This window comes from Phytophthora cinnamomi (assembly GCF_018691715.1).
Source record: "Phytophthora cinnamomi strain GKB4 chromosome Unknown Contig92, whole genome shotgun sequence".
Lineage (NCBI taxonomy): Eukaryota > Oomycota > Peronosporomycetes > Peronosporales > Peronosporaceae > Phytophthora > Phytophthora cinnamomi.
In genome coordinates, this window is record NW_027151025.1 from 438311 (window position 1) to 450557 (window position 12247).

The window sequence follows — 12247 nt, forward strand, 5'->3', positions numbered from 1 at the left end:
GAAAAGGTCAGAGTGATTAACGAATCGCCAACGCCTTCAAGTGTCAAGGAACTGAGGCAGTTCCTTGGCTTGGCCACGTACTTGTGCAAGTACGTGGAGGATTTTGCGGGCAAGATCCGCCCGCTGTCACAGCTTCTTAAGAAAGAAGCTGTGTGGAATTGGACAACCGATTGCCAAAAGGCATTCGATGCAGTCAAGCGGGGCTTGACTGAGGCGCCGATCTTGGTAGTGGCTGACCAAGATCGCCCATTTCACGTAGTGTGTGACGCATCCGATTTCGCGATCGCATGCGCGTTGATGCAGCACGATCACGAGGGCCGTGATCGTGTCGTCTACTACCAATCGCGTCAGCTGAAGCCAGCTGAGCGCAACTATCCGGTGCATGACAAGGAACTCCTTGCCATGAAGTATGCACTCGCAAAGTTCCGAGTGTATTTGCTTGGGAGTAGACCATTTGTGGTCTACATCGACCATGCTTCACTGCGTACCGCAGTGAAGTCGCCACACATATCACAAAGAATGGCGAGATGGCTCTCATTCTTTGCGGAGTATAACTTCCGGGTCGAATACAAACCCGGAAGATTGAACGTGGTGGCCGACGCGTTATCCCGTCGGCCGGACTATGCAGAAGCTGTTGACGTCAATGCCATTGACGCCATGCGATCGAGCAAACCCACATCATCTCTGTTGGATGATGTGAAGGCCGCGTACGCGCACGACGCGGACGCGAAGCTCTTGCTGGCCTATGGCACAGCGCCTTCTGACAAGTCCCGTCAGAAGCTGCCCAAGCACCTTCGAGCGCGTGCACACCGCTTTCGTGTGCACGAAGGACTGCTACTCTACAACGCAGTCGACGACAACGCGGATCGCGTTGTCGTGCCAAATGACCATGACCTGCGACTCAGGATCATGTACGAGTATCATGATGCCCCGACTGCGGGACATCTCGGACGTGAGAAGACTTACGTCCTTCTCACGCGCGACTTCTACTGGCACCACCAGTATAAGTGGGTGCGCAAGTACATCCGTGCTTGCGAGGTATGCCAACGCGTAAAGCCTGCGCCATTCGCGCAGGCTCCACTGCAATCGCTACCGACTCCGTCGGAGTGTTGGAAGTCCATGTCTTTGGACTTCATCTTTGGTCTTCCCCCGGACAGCGGAGGGAACACCGGTGTTGTGGTCTTCGTCGACCGTTTCAGCAAGATGGTACATCTTGCTGCGGTGCCTGCAGAGGTGACCGCGAAGCAGGCGGCCCGTCTGCTCGTCGACATGGTGTTCAAACACCATGGCATGCCGTCCGATATCGTGTCGGACAGAGACCCGCGCTTCACAGCGCATCTGTGGCAAGAAGTGTTTACACTTCTTGGGATCCAGCTTTCCATGTCGACTGCGGATCATCCGCAGACGGACGGTCAAACCGAGCGCGTGAATCGCGTGCTCGTCGATATGTTGAAGAGCTACGCTCACTCGTTCCAATACTGGAGCGAGTGTTTATCGATGGCAGAGTTTGCCATCAACAACTCAGTGCATGCCTCGACCGGGCATACACCGTTCTACGTGAATGCCATGCGGCATCGACGCCTCCCGAGTTTACTCGGAGTGATGGCTCCCACTTTAAGTGGGGGAGGATCTACGACTGCAATACAGCAGCCGCAGAAAACCGCTGACACTTGCACAGTGTCAGCTGCAACAACGGACAACCACATGAGTCTGCGCAGGGCGCAGACTCCCCCAACAACATGGCTTAACGACCACGGGTCTGCGCAGGGCGCAGACACCGCAAAGAACCACGCAGAGGCCGGGCCTCTAGCGGAGAGCGAGCTGAATGACTTCAGCTCGGATGCAATCAGTTTCATCACCAAAAGACAAGCCGTGATTCGGTTTGTCCAAGACACAATAGCAGCTTCTGTTGATCAACAGAAGCTGAACGCAGACAATGCGGGCAGAGGCAACACAAATGAATTTAAAGTTGGTTCATTAGTTTTGTTAGCTACACAAAACCTGCCTAGACATGCAGTTTCAGATTTCGGAGCAAGCAAGCTTGCTCCGCGCTTCATCGGGCCGTTCACTGTGTTGGCACGGCACGGCAACGCATACACGCTAGACATACCGTCTAGCATGCGCCTCCATCCGACCTTTACGTCGGACGGCTGAAGCCATACCGGCAGCACGAGCCATCTAGCTCGGCTGACCCGAAGCCTCGGCAGGAGCCGAGGCAGAAGCGGAGGACTTGACCTCGGCGACGAGCAGCCTCTCCTCCAGCGCGCGGACGCGCTGGAGCAACCCCCTTCATCTGGGTCCCCAGCTCGACCTGGATATTCGAGGCGGTCTGCGAGACCGCCGCGACTTGGGCCTTCTGGTTCGCCAGCTCCTGCTTCAGGGCGGCGAACTCAGCGCCCTGAAGACGCTCCACGACGGTCACCCGGTCGTGGAGAGGCGCATACTGATCAGCCCGGGGCTGATCATACCCGGGGCGTGTTCCCACCCCCGCCACCGCCGATCCGTGACGCCCGCGGCTCAACCCGCTGGATTGTTGAGCGGATTGTTGACCATAGTATCCCGAAAACGAACCCTCAAGGGGCTCGTTTTCGTATTCGTTGGAGAGGATTTCCTCCCCATCGAGATACATGGGAGCCGCGGCACGTCTTGCTGGAGGACGTTCCGGAAATGGTGAGGGCGTACGAGGAGCAGTACGCGCTGGTGCAGCGGAAGTAATACGAGCGCTGCGATCATCGCCAGCGCCCGAACCCTCACGTGCTAAGAACTTAGCACGGAGCTCTTTGAGACTTTCGGGCACACGGAACGACGTGTACCCGTTCAGGTCGCGGTCGCTCAAGCGGACCGCACCTGGGAAGCACTTCGTGCACTGAAAGCCCTCGGGCACAGCGCACGGCACATTTGCCTCCTCAGCAGCAACATGAAGTTGCTCCAGCTTTCCACGCTTCGAGTACGTCTCGAAGCGATCACGCGCTTGCTTAATCCGATCACGGTAAGCACTCGGCCTCTTGTTGAAGTTCTCAACAAAGGCGTTCCAGCTTTGACAAAGTGCCTGCCACTCGGGCACTTTGCTGCGAGAAGATGTCTTCTTGCTTTGGAACCATCAGAGCTCATGGAAGAGTCCGATGTAATAATCGCGCCTTTGATGCGTTTCCGCATCAAAGTGCAGCTCGGCAGCCACAGCGTCATCTTTGATGGCGCTCCATACGTACAGCGGCACCTCATTCGGAGGTACCGAGTTCCCAAATCGGTCCGCGATCTCGGACGCGGACGGCATCCATGGATCGCGCGCTGCAGGCGCAGCGCGCGGAGTACTGAGAGCCCCAGCTGAAGCGAGTGGGGTATCACTCTCAGTACGCGAACGCTTCGAACTCGAAGCGTCCGATTCGTCCCCTTCACGCGGGCGAACGTTCTTGGCGTGAGGGTCGAGCGATTCGCTCGACACTGAGTCTTTACGCTTTGAGGGCGAGTCCTCCTCGCCCTCCATGTCTTCATCGTCGTCGTCAAAGTCGACGACGTCACCGTACTTCGCCTTCTGGCGTTCGAAGTAGTCGTCGATGGAGAGATGACTCCCCATCGACTTTGCGGACTTCTTCTGAGGCGCGCTCATCGTTGAATGAGCGCGGATTTCTTCTCCAAACGCGGAGAATTGACGAATGGTCAATTCCAAAGATTGACGTGCGGGGACCCCGCGCGTCTAACCTTAAGGGGGGATGGTGTAACGGGGTTACACGCACAAGTGGCTACAAGTCACTTGTGAATTTAACAGATAGGTTATCTGTTAAAAGTGTTGGATACTTCCTCGCATTGGTGTAAGACACACCAATGGATACATTGAAGTGGACCACCACAGTGAGTGGTCCACACATACCCAAAAGATCCTATTGGTAGAAAGCAGCATCTTTCTACCAATTAGAGACGTGCACATTGGCGGGGCACTGACAGCCAGCCGCTGTCAACCGCTTTCATAGATGATAAACAGTTTTAGCAGATTTTAGAGGAAGATCAATTTACAAACAATACAGTTCTCATTTTACCTCAAACTAGCTACTTGGAGTCTTGTCTAAAGTTAACTTATATTTGTGTATTCAAATATAATTAATCTAAGTAATTACTAAGTACTTACGCTTCCTCATACACGTTGCGCAACGTGTAAGCAAAAGTAGTGAGTCAAGTTAGACCCACTACACCTGGTAGCACTTTGTAGTCCGTCCAACGACCGACTGCTTGACGTTCGTACGCGGTGTACGAACGCGGAGCCGAGAACCACATGAGCACGGAGGTGCCCATGGAGAGCTCCAACACGCCTGCAACGCATGTTGCACGCGCTGACTGCCCCCACCTGTCTGACCCAGAGTGGGAGGCCCTCCAACGACTGTCAACAGTCATTGGAGAAGCGGCGATAGCTACAATGCTGCGTACGCTATCGCCGACGGAGCAACATGGTGTTGCTCTGGGGTTCATCATGAAGGAGCAGCGTGACGCTGCTTCTCAGTGACGGCGTCGTCAGGGACGACACCGCGTGCTCAACCATTAAAGTTGAGCGTAAGCAATTACGTGGAAAGAGAGGGCGAGCCTCTCCTCCGATGGCTTGTCGAACTCGACAAAGCCATAGCGGCTCGACGCATCGTCGACCCGCTGTCGAAGGTCGCGTTCGCCATGTCCTGCCTTGGCGGACGCGCAAGGAGTTGGGCGTATGGACGCCGACTCTCCGATCCTACGTGCTTCAGCACGTACGAAGTGTTCAAAGAGGAGCTCAAACAAGCGTTTGAGCCCCCGCAAAACGAGTTCCGGTCGAGGGCGGAGTTCCTCGACCTTCAGCAGGGTAAGCATGACGTCCATGCTTACGCGCAGCGTGCACGATATTTGGTATCAAATATCGTGACTAACCCGATTGACGAGGCGACCAAGGTCGTCACGTTCATGAAAGGACTTAGAGATGGGCCTGTGAAGACCTATCTCTTCCGAGAGTACCCGAGTACTCTCGAAGCTGCGATCACCCTTGCCATGCAAGAAGAGTTTAGCCTGCGGCAGGCTAAACTGCATGTGAACGTGCCGAGGCCGCAACCGCGCCCGGTAGCGAGGACGGGAGGTCCGGAACCAATGGACCTCTCGAACGCAACAGCTGGTGGTTACCAGCAGCAGGGAGGTAACGTGCGATGCTTCCGTTGCGGAAGGATCGGTCACTTTGCACGGGAGTGCACAGCTCCCATGCCCCCTGGAGGTGGCCATCGTGGCGATGCTAGGCATCGCCGCGGACCAACAAAAAACGCGAACATCCAGTAGGCGCGGGGCGCCCTACTGGTAATGCAGTCACGCGTGGCACGCGACACTGTGGACTGCAGCCCCCAGTGAGACCAGCTCTCACTGCAAGAAACAAGATGACAGGCCAAACCTAGTCATCTTGAAGGTTTACTCGAAGAGAGCGAGTGACTCTCTTCGAGCTTTGGTGGATTCAGGCGCGTCGAACAACTTTGTTCGACTACGAAGCCTGCCGAGACTTGACTTCGAGGAGGTAGATACACCTCGAAGTCTTCTGGAGGTACGACTGGCAACAGGTGCCATCGTGAAGACCGAGAAGCGCGTCGTGAACGTGCGCTTCTCGTACAAACAATGGATGTTTGTCGAACACTTTATCGTCCTGGACCTGGACGATAAGTTCGACGTAGTAATGGGCATGCCGTGGCTTGCACGGCATGATCCGGTGATAGACTGGAAGAAGCGCACGCTCGTGCGCTTCGGACGCGACAGCGGAACAGAGAGCGATGGCCCTGTTACCGCAGCGCACGCATCAGCAGGTGCGCGCGACTCGCCAGTCGAAACAGCGCTTAATGCCGCTGTCCCGGAGTGCCCAAGAAGTGCGCGAGGGCGCGCACAAGTGAGACCAACGTCGGCAATGCTGCCGACGTCAGAAGAAAAAGATGTACTGGTTCCAGGAACCAATACCCACGTTCAAGCGTGTAAGGGACAGTCCCTGACCCGAAGAGGTCAGGTCGACAACGACGCGTCGGCTCCGGGAGCCGACGCACCCTCGGTCATGAGGGGCTCCGCCAATGATTGGCGTCGAGGTGACGAAGGCGTGTCAACTCCGGGAGTTGACGCTGCAAACAGTGCGGACGGTTGCAAACGTACCGCACTGACGCAATTTGCATGCTGTCGTGCAGCCGGGCTGCACGACGAAGCGCCATGCGATCAAGCCGGGCTTGATATCGCGCGCCCGCAGACAGGGTCTGCCGGCGAAGGGACACATTACCGTGCAGCCGGGCTGCACGAAGGAACATGCGGTCAAGCCGGGCTTGATACCGCGCGCCCGCGGACAGGGTCCGCCGGCGAACGACTGTCCACGGCCGGGCCTGGACAAGAAGAACAACTGTGCGGAGCCGGGCTCCGCATAACAAGAAGACGGCGCAAGCGGAAAACGCTGCGCAAGTCTCGGTCCGGGACCGAGACGCAACAAGAGCAGTCTGATGGGCAGACTGCGGCGGTGGCGCCGAATGTCAAGACGCTAAGCGTCTTGACGCGCACCGATACTGGATTCCAGTATCGTGACATGGAACTCGCTAGTCCTCCGACGACGGCGTCGGAGTTGACTTCGCTTCCAGCCATGAGCTGGAAGCGCTTCACGCGCGACTTGCACGATGGACGCATCGAGTAAGTCTGCGTTCTTCGGACAGCGAAAGAACGGTGAGGCGAGAGCGAAGAGCTGAGGCAGCTCTTCATGGGAAGTACCACTGAGAGTGAAGGCACTCAGTGCGAAGACGAAGCGAGAGCGCTTCGAGGAATAAGGTTGGGACTCGCTGAAGTCGAGTCCCTATTACGAATTGTTGAGGGAGTACAAAGACGTACTCCCGGAAGACATTATTCCTGCGGAGCTTCCGCAGGATAAGGGCATTCAGCACGAGATTGATCTCGTGCCGGGCACGAAATACTGTGTCACGCGGCAGTGGCCACTGCCGCGAGAGCAAGTAAAAGCGATCGACGACTTCTTTGAAAGTCGTCGTAAAGCAGGACAAGTGCGGGAATCAAAGTCCCCGCACAGTGCTCCGACGTTCTGTGTCAAGAAGCCACATGGCGGATGGCGCATCGTTCATGCCTACAACAAGCTGAACGATGCGACGGTACCGGCGCAGACGCCGATACCACGAAAAGATGTTATCATCGATTCGATGGCCGGGAGCACCGTTTACAGTGCTCTCGACTTGCGAGATGGATTTTATCAAATCCTAATGCGTGAGAGCGATATCCCTCTCACGGCAGTGAGCACGCCAAGCGGCATGCTCTGGGAATGGCTAGTGATGCCACAGGGGCTTAAGAATGCCCCTGCGACTTTCAACAGGTGCGTGACGCACTTGTTGCGCTCGGTGCGCGACTTCGCATCGAGCTACTTCGATGATGTATTCATCCACAGCCGGGCTGTGGACGGGAAGACCGACATTGAGATGCACAGGGTGCATCTCCGGCAGCTACTTGAGCTTATGCGAAAGCATAAGCTCTACGCGAACCTGAAGAAGTGTATCTTCGGGGCGAGCGAGATACCCGTCCTCGGGTGTCTCGTAGGGAAGAATGGTGTCCGCCCTGACCCAGAAAAGGTCAGAGTGATTAACGAATCGCCAACGCCTTCAAGTGTCAAGGAACTGAGGCAGTTCCTTGGCTTGGCCACGTACTTGTGCAAGTACGTGGAGGATTATGCGGGCAAGATCCGCCCGCTGTCACAGCTTCTTAAGAAAGAAGCTGTGTGGAATTGGACAACCGATTGCCAAAAGGCATTCGATGCAGTCAAGCGGGGCTTGACTGAGGCGCCGATCTTGGTAGTGGCTGACCAAGATCGCCCATTTCACGTAGTGTGTGACGCATCCGATTTCGCGATCGCATGCGCGTTGATGCAGCACGATCACGAGGGCCGTGATCGTGTCGTCTACTACCAATCGCGTCAGCTGAAGCCAGCTGAGCGCAACTATCCGGTGCATGACAAGGAACTCCTTGCCATGAAGTATGCACTCGCAAAGTTCCGAGTGTATTTGCTTGGGAGTAGACCATTTGTGGTCTACACCGACCATGCTTCACTGCGTACCGCAGTGAAGTCGCCACACATATCACAAAGAATGGCGAGATGGCTCTCATTCTTTGCGGAGTATAACTTCCGGGTCGAATACAAACCCGGAAGATTGAACGTGGTGGCCGACGCGTTATCACGTCGGCCGGACTATGCAGAAGCTGTTGACGTCAATGCCATTGACACCATGCGATCGAGCAAACTCACATCATCTCTGTTGGATGATGTGAAGGCCGCGTACGCGCACGACGCGGACGCGAAGCTCTTGCTGGCCTATGGCACAGCGCCTTCTGACAAGTCCCGTCAGAAGCTGCCCAAGCACCTTCGAGCGCGTGCACACCGCTTTCGTGTGCACGACGGACTGCTGCTTTACAATGCAGTCGACGACAACGCGGATCGCGTTGTCGTGCCAAATGACCATGACCTGCGACTCAGGATCATGTACGAGTATCATGATGCCCCGACTGCGGGACATCTCGGACGCGAGAAGACTTACGTCTTTCTCACGCGCGACTTCTACTGGCACCACCAGTATAAGTGGGTGCGCAAGTACATCCGTGCTTGCGAGGTATGCCAACGCGTAAAGCCTGCGCCATTCGCGCAGGCTCCACTGCAATCGCTACCGACTCCGTCGGAGTGTTGGAAGTCCATGTCTTTGGACTTCATCTTTGGTCTTCCCCCGGACAGCGGAGGGAACACCGGTGTTGTGGTCTTCGTCGACCGCTTCAGCAAGATGGTACATCTTGCTGCGGTGCCGGCAGAGGTGACCGCGAAGCAGGCGGCCCGTCTGCTCGTCGACATGGTGTTCAAACACCATGGCATGCCGACCGACATCGTGTCGGACAGAGACCCGCGCTTCACAGCGCGCCTGTGGCAAGAAGTGTTTACACTTGTTGGGAGCCAGCTTTCAATGTCGACTGCGGATCATCCGCAGACGGACGGCCAAACCGAGCGCGTGAATCGCGTGCTCGTCGACATTTTGAAGAGCTACGCTCACTCGTTCCAATACTGGAGCGAGTGCTTATCGATGGCAGAGTTTGCCATCAATAACTCAGTGCATGCCTTGACCGGCATACACCGTTCTACGTGAATGCCATGCGGCATCCACGTCTACCGAGTTTACTCGGAGTGATGGCTCCCACTTTAAGTGGGGGAGGATCTACGACTGCAATACAGCAGCCGCAGAAAACCGCTGACACTTGCACAGTGTCAGCTGCAACAATGAACAAACCACATGAGTCTGCGCAGGGCGCAGACTCCTCAAACAACAAGGACAAAGACCACGGGTCTGCGCAGAGCGCAGACACCGCAAAGAACCACGCAGAGGCAGGGCCTCTAGCGGAGAGCGAGCTGAATGACTTCAGCTCGGATGCAATCAACTTCCTTACCAAAAGACAAGCCGTGATTCGGTTTGTCCAAGATGCAATAGCAGCTTCTGTTGATCAACAGAAGCTGAACGCAGACAATGTGGGCAGAGGCAACACAAATGAATTTAAAGTTGGTTCATTAGTTTTGTTAGCTACACAAAACCTGCCTAGACATGCAGTTTCAGATTTCGGAGCAAGCAAGCTTGCTCCGCGCTTCATCGGGCCGTTCACTGTGTTGGCACGGCACGGCACGGCAACGCATACACGCTAGACATACCGTCTAGCATGCGCCTCCATCCGACCTTTTACGTCGGACGGCTGAAGCCATACCGGCAGCACGAGCCATCTAGCTCGGCTGACCCGAAGCCTCGGCAGGAGCCGAGGCAGAAGCGGAGGACTTGACCTCGGCGACGAGCAACCTCTCCTCCAGCGCGCGGACGCGCTGGAGCAACCCCTTCATCTGGGTCCCCAGCTCGACCTGGATATTCGAGGCGGTCTGCGAGACCGCCGCGACTTGGGCCTTCTGGTTCGCCAGCTCCTGCTTCAGGGCGGCGAACTCAGCGCCCTGCAAACGCTCCACGGCGGTCACCCAGTCGTGGAGAGGCGCATACTGATCAGCCCGGGGCTGATCATACCCGGGGCGTGTTCCCACCCCCGCCACCGCCGATCCGTGACGCCCGCGGCTCAACCCGCTGGATTGTTGAGCGGATTGTTGACCATAGTATCCCGAAAACGAACCCTCAAGGGGCTCGTTTTCGTATTCGTTGGAGAGGATTTCCTCCCCATCGAGATACATGGGAGCCGCGGCACGTCTTGCTGGAGGACGTTCCGGAAATGGTGAGGGCGTACGAGGAGCAGTACGCGCTGGTGCAGCGGAAGTAATACGAGCGCTGCGATCATCGCCAGCGCCCGAACCCTCACGTGCTAAGAACTTAGCACGGAGCTCTTTGAGACTCTCGGGCACACGGAACGACGTGTACCCGTTCAGGTCGCGGTCGCTCAAGCGGACCGCGCCTGGAAAGCACTTCGTGCACCGAAAGCCCTCGGGCACAGCGCACGGCACATTTGCCTCCTCAGCAGCAACATGAAGTTGCTCCAGCTTTCCACGCTTCGAGTACGTCTCGAAGCGATCACGCGCTTGCTTAATCCGATCACGGTAAGCACTCTGCTTCTTGTTGAAGTTCTCAACAAAAGCGTTCCAGCTTTGACAAAGTGCCTGCCACTCGGGCACTTTGCTGCGAGAAGATGTCTTCTTGCTTTGGAACCATCAGAGCTCATGAAAGAGTCCGATGTAGTAATCGCGCCTTTGATGCGTTTCCGCATCAAAGTGCAGCTCGGCAGCCACAGCGTCATCTTTGATGGCGCTGCATACGTACAGCGGCACCTCATTCGGAGGTACCGAGTTCCCAAATCGGTCCGCGATCTCGGACGCGGACGGCATCCATGGATCGCGCGCTGCAGGCGCAGCGCGCGGAGAGCCTTGAGCTTTAACATCACGCGCTGCAGCAGCAGCGCGCGGAGTACTGAGAGCCCCAGCTGAAGCGAGTGGGGTATCACTCTCAGTACGCGAACGCTTCGAACTCGAAGCGTCCGATTCGTCCCCTTCACGCGGGCGAACGTTCTTGGCGTGAGGGTCGAGCGATTCGCTCGACACTGAGTCTTTACGCTTTGAGGGCGAGTCCTCCTCGCCCTCCATGTCTTCATCGTCGTCGTCAAAGTCGACGACGTCACCGTACTTCGCCTTCTGGCGTTCGAAGTAGTCGTCGATGGAGAGATGACTCCCCACCGACTTTGCGGACTTCTTCTGAGGCGCGCTCATCGTTGAATGAGCGCGGATTTCTTCTCCAAACGCGGAGAATTGACGAATGGTCAATTCCAAAGATTGACGTGCGGGGACCCCGCGCGTCTAACCTTAAGGGGGGATGGTGTAACGGGGTTACACGTACAAGTGGCTGCAAGCCACTTGTGAATTTAACAGATAGGTTATCTGTTAAACGTTTTGGATACTTCCTCACATTAGTGTAAGACACACCGATGGATACATTGAAGTGGACCACCACAGTGAGTGGTCCACACATACCCAAAAGATCCTATTGGTAGAAAGCAGCATCTTTCTACCAATCAGAGACATGCATATTAGCGGGGCTCTGACAGCCAGCCGCTGCCAACCCTTTCATAGATAATAAACAGTTTTTAGCAGATTTTAGAGGAAGATCAATTTACAAACAATACAGTTCTCATTTTACCTCAAACTAGCTACTTGGAGTCTTGTCTAAAGTTAACTTATATTTGTGTATTCGAATATAATTAACCTAAGTAATTACTAAGTACTTACGCTTCCTCATACACGTTGCGCAACGTGTAAGCTAAAGTAGTGAGTCAAGTTAGACCCACTACACTGTCGGCGATAGCGTACGCAGCATCGTGGCTATCGCCGCCTCCCGATGACTGTTGACAGTCGTTAGATGACCTCCCACTCTGGATCCGACAGGTGGGGGCATTTCACGCGTGCAACATGCGTTGAAGGCATATTGGAGCTCTCCATGGGCACCTCCGTGCCCATCGGGTTCTCGGCTCCGCGTTCGTACACCTCGTGCGAACGTCAAGCAGTCGGCCGTTGGACGGACTACAAAGTGCTACCAGGTGTAGTGGGTCTAACTTGACTCACTACTTTAGCTTACACGTTGCGCTACGTGTATGAGGAAGCGTAAGTACTTAATAATTACTTAGGTTAATTATATTTGAATACACAAATATAATTTAAATCAGATAAGACTCCAAGTGACTTAGAATAGGTAAACTGAGAACTGTATTGTTTGTGAATTGATCT

The 12247-nt window shown here is 55.5% G+C and overlaps 1 protein-coding gene across 1 annotated transcript; it reads right to left on the minus strand.

Moving 5' to 3' along the window:
- Positions 1-3100: 3100 nt before the first annotated feature.
- Positions 3101-3607, minus strand: IUM83_02778 (uncharacterized protein; the record flags this gene model as incomplete). The annotated part of the gene is made up of 1 exon (XM_067926725.1): positions 3101-3607. The coding sequence occupies one exon, from the start codon at positions 3605-3607 to the stop codon at positions 3101-3103; it is 507 nt and encodes a 168-aa protein (XP_067784088.1).
- Positions 3608-12247: the final 8640 nt, after the last annotated feature.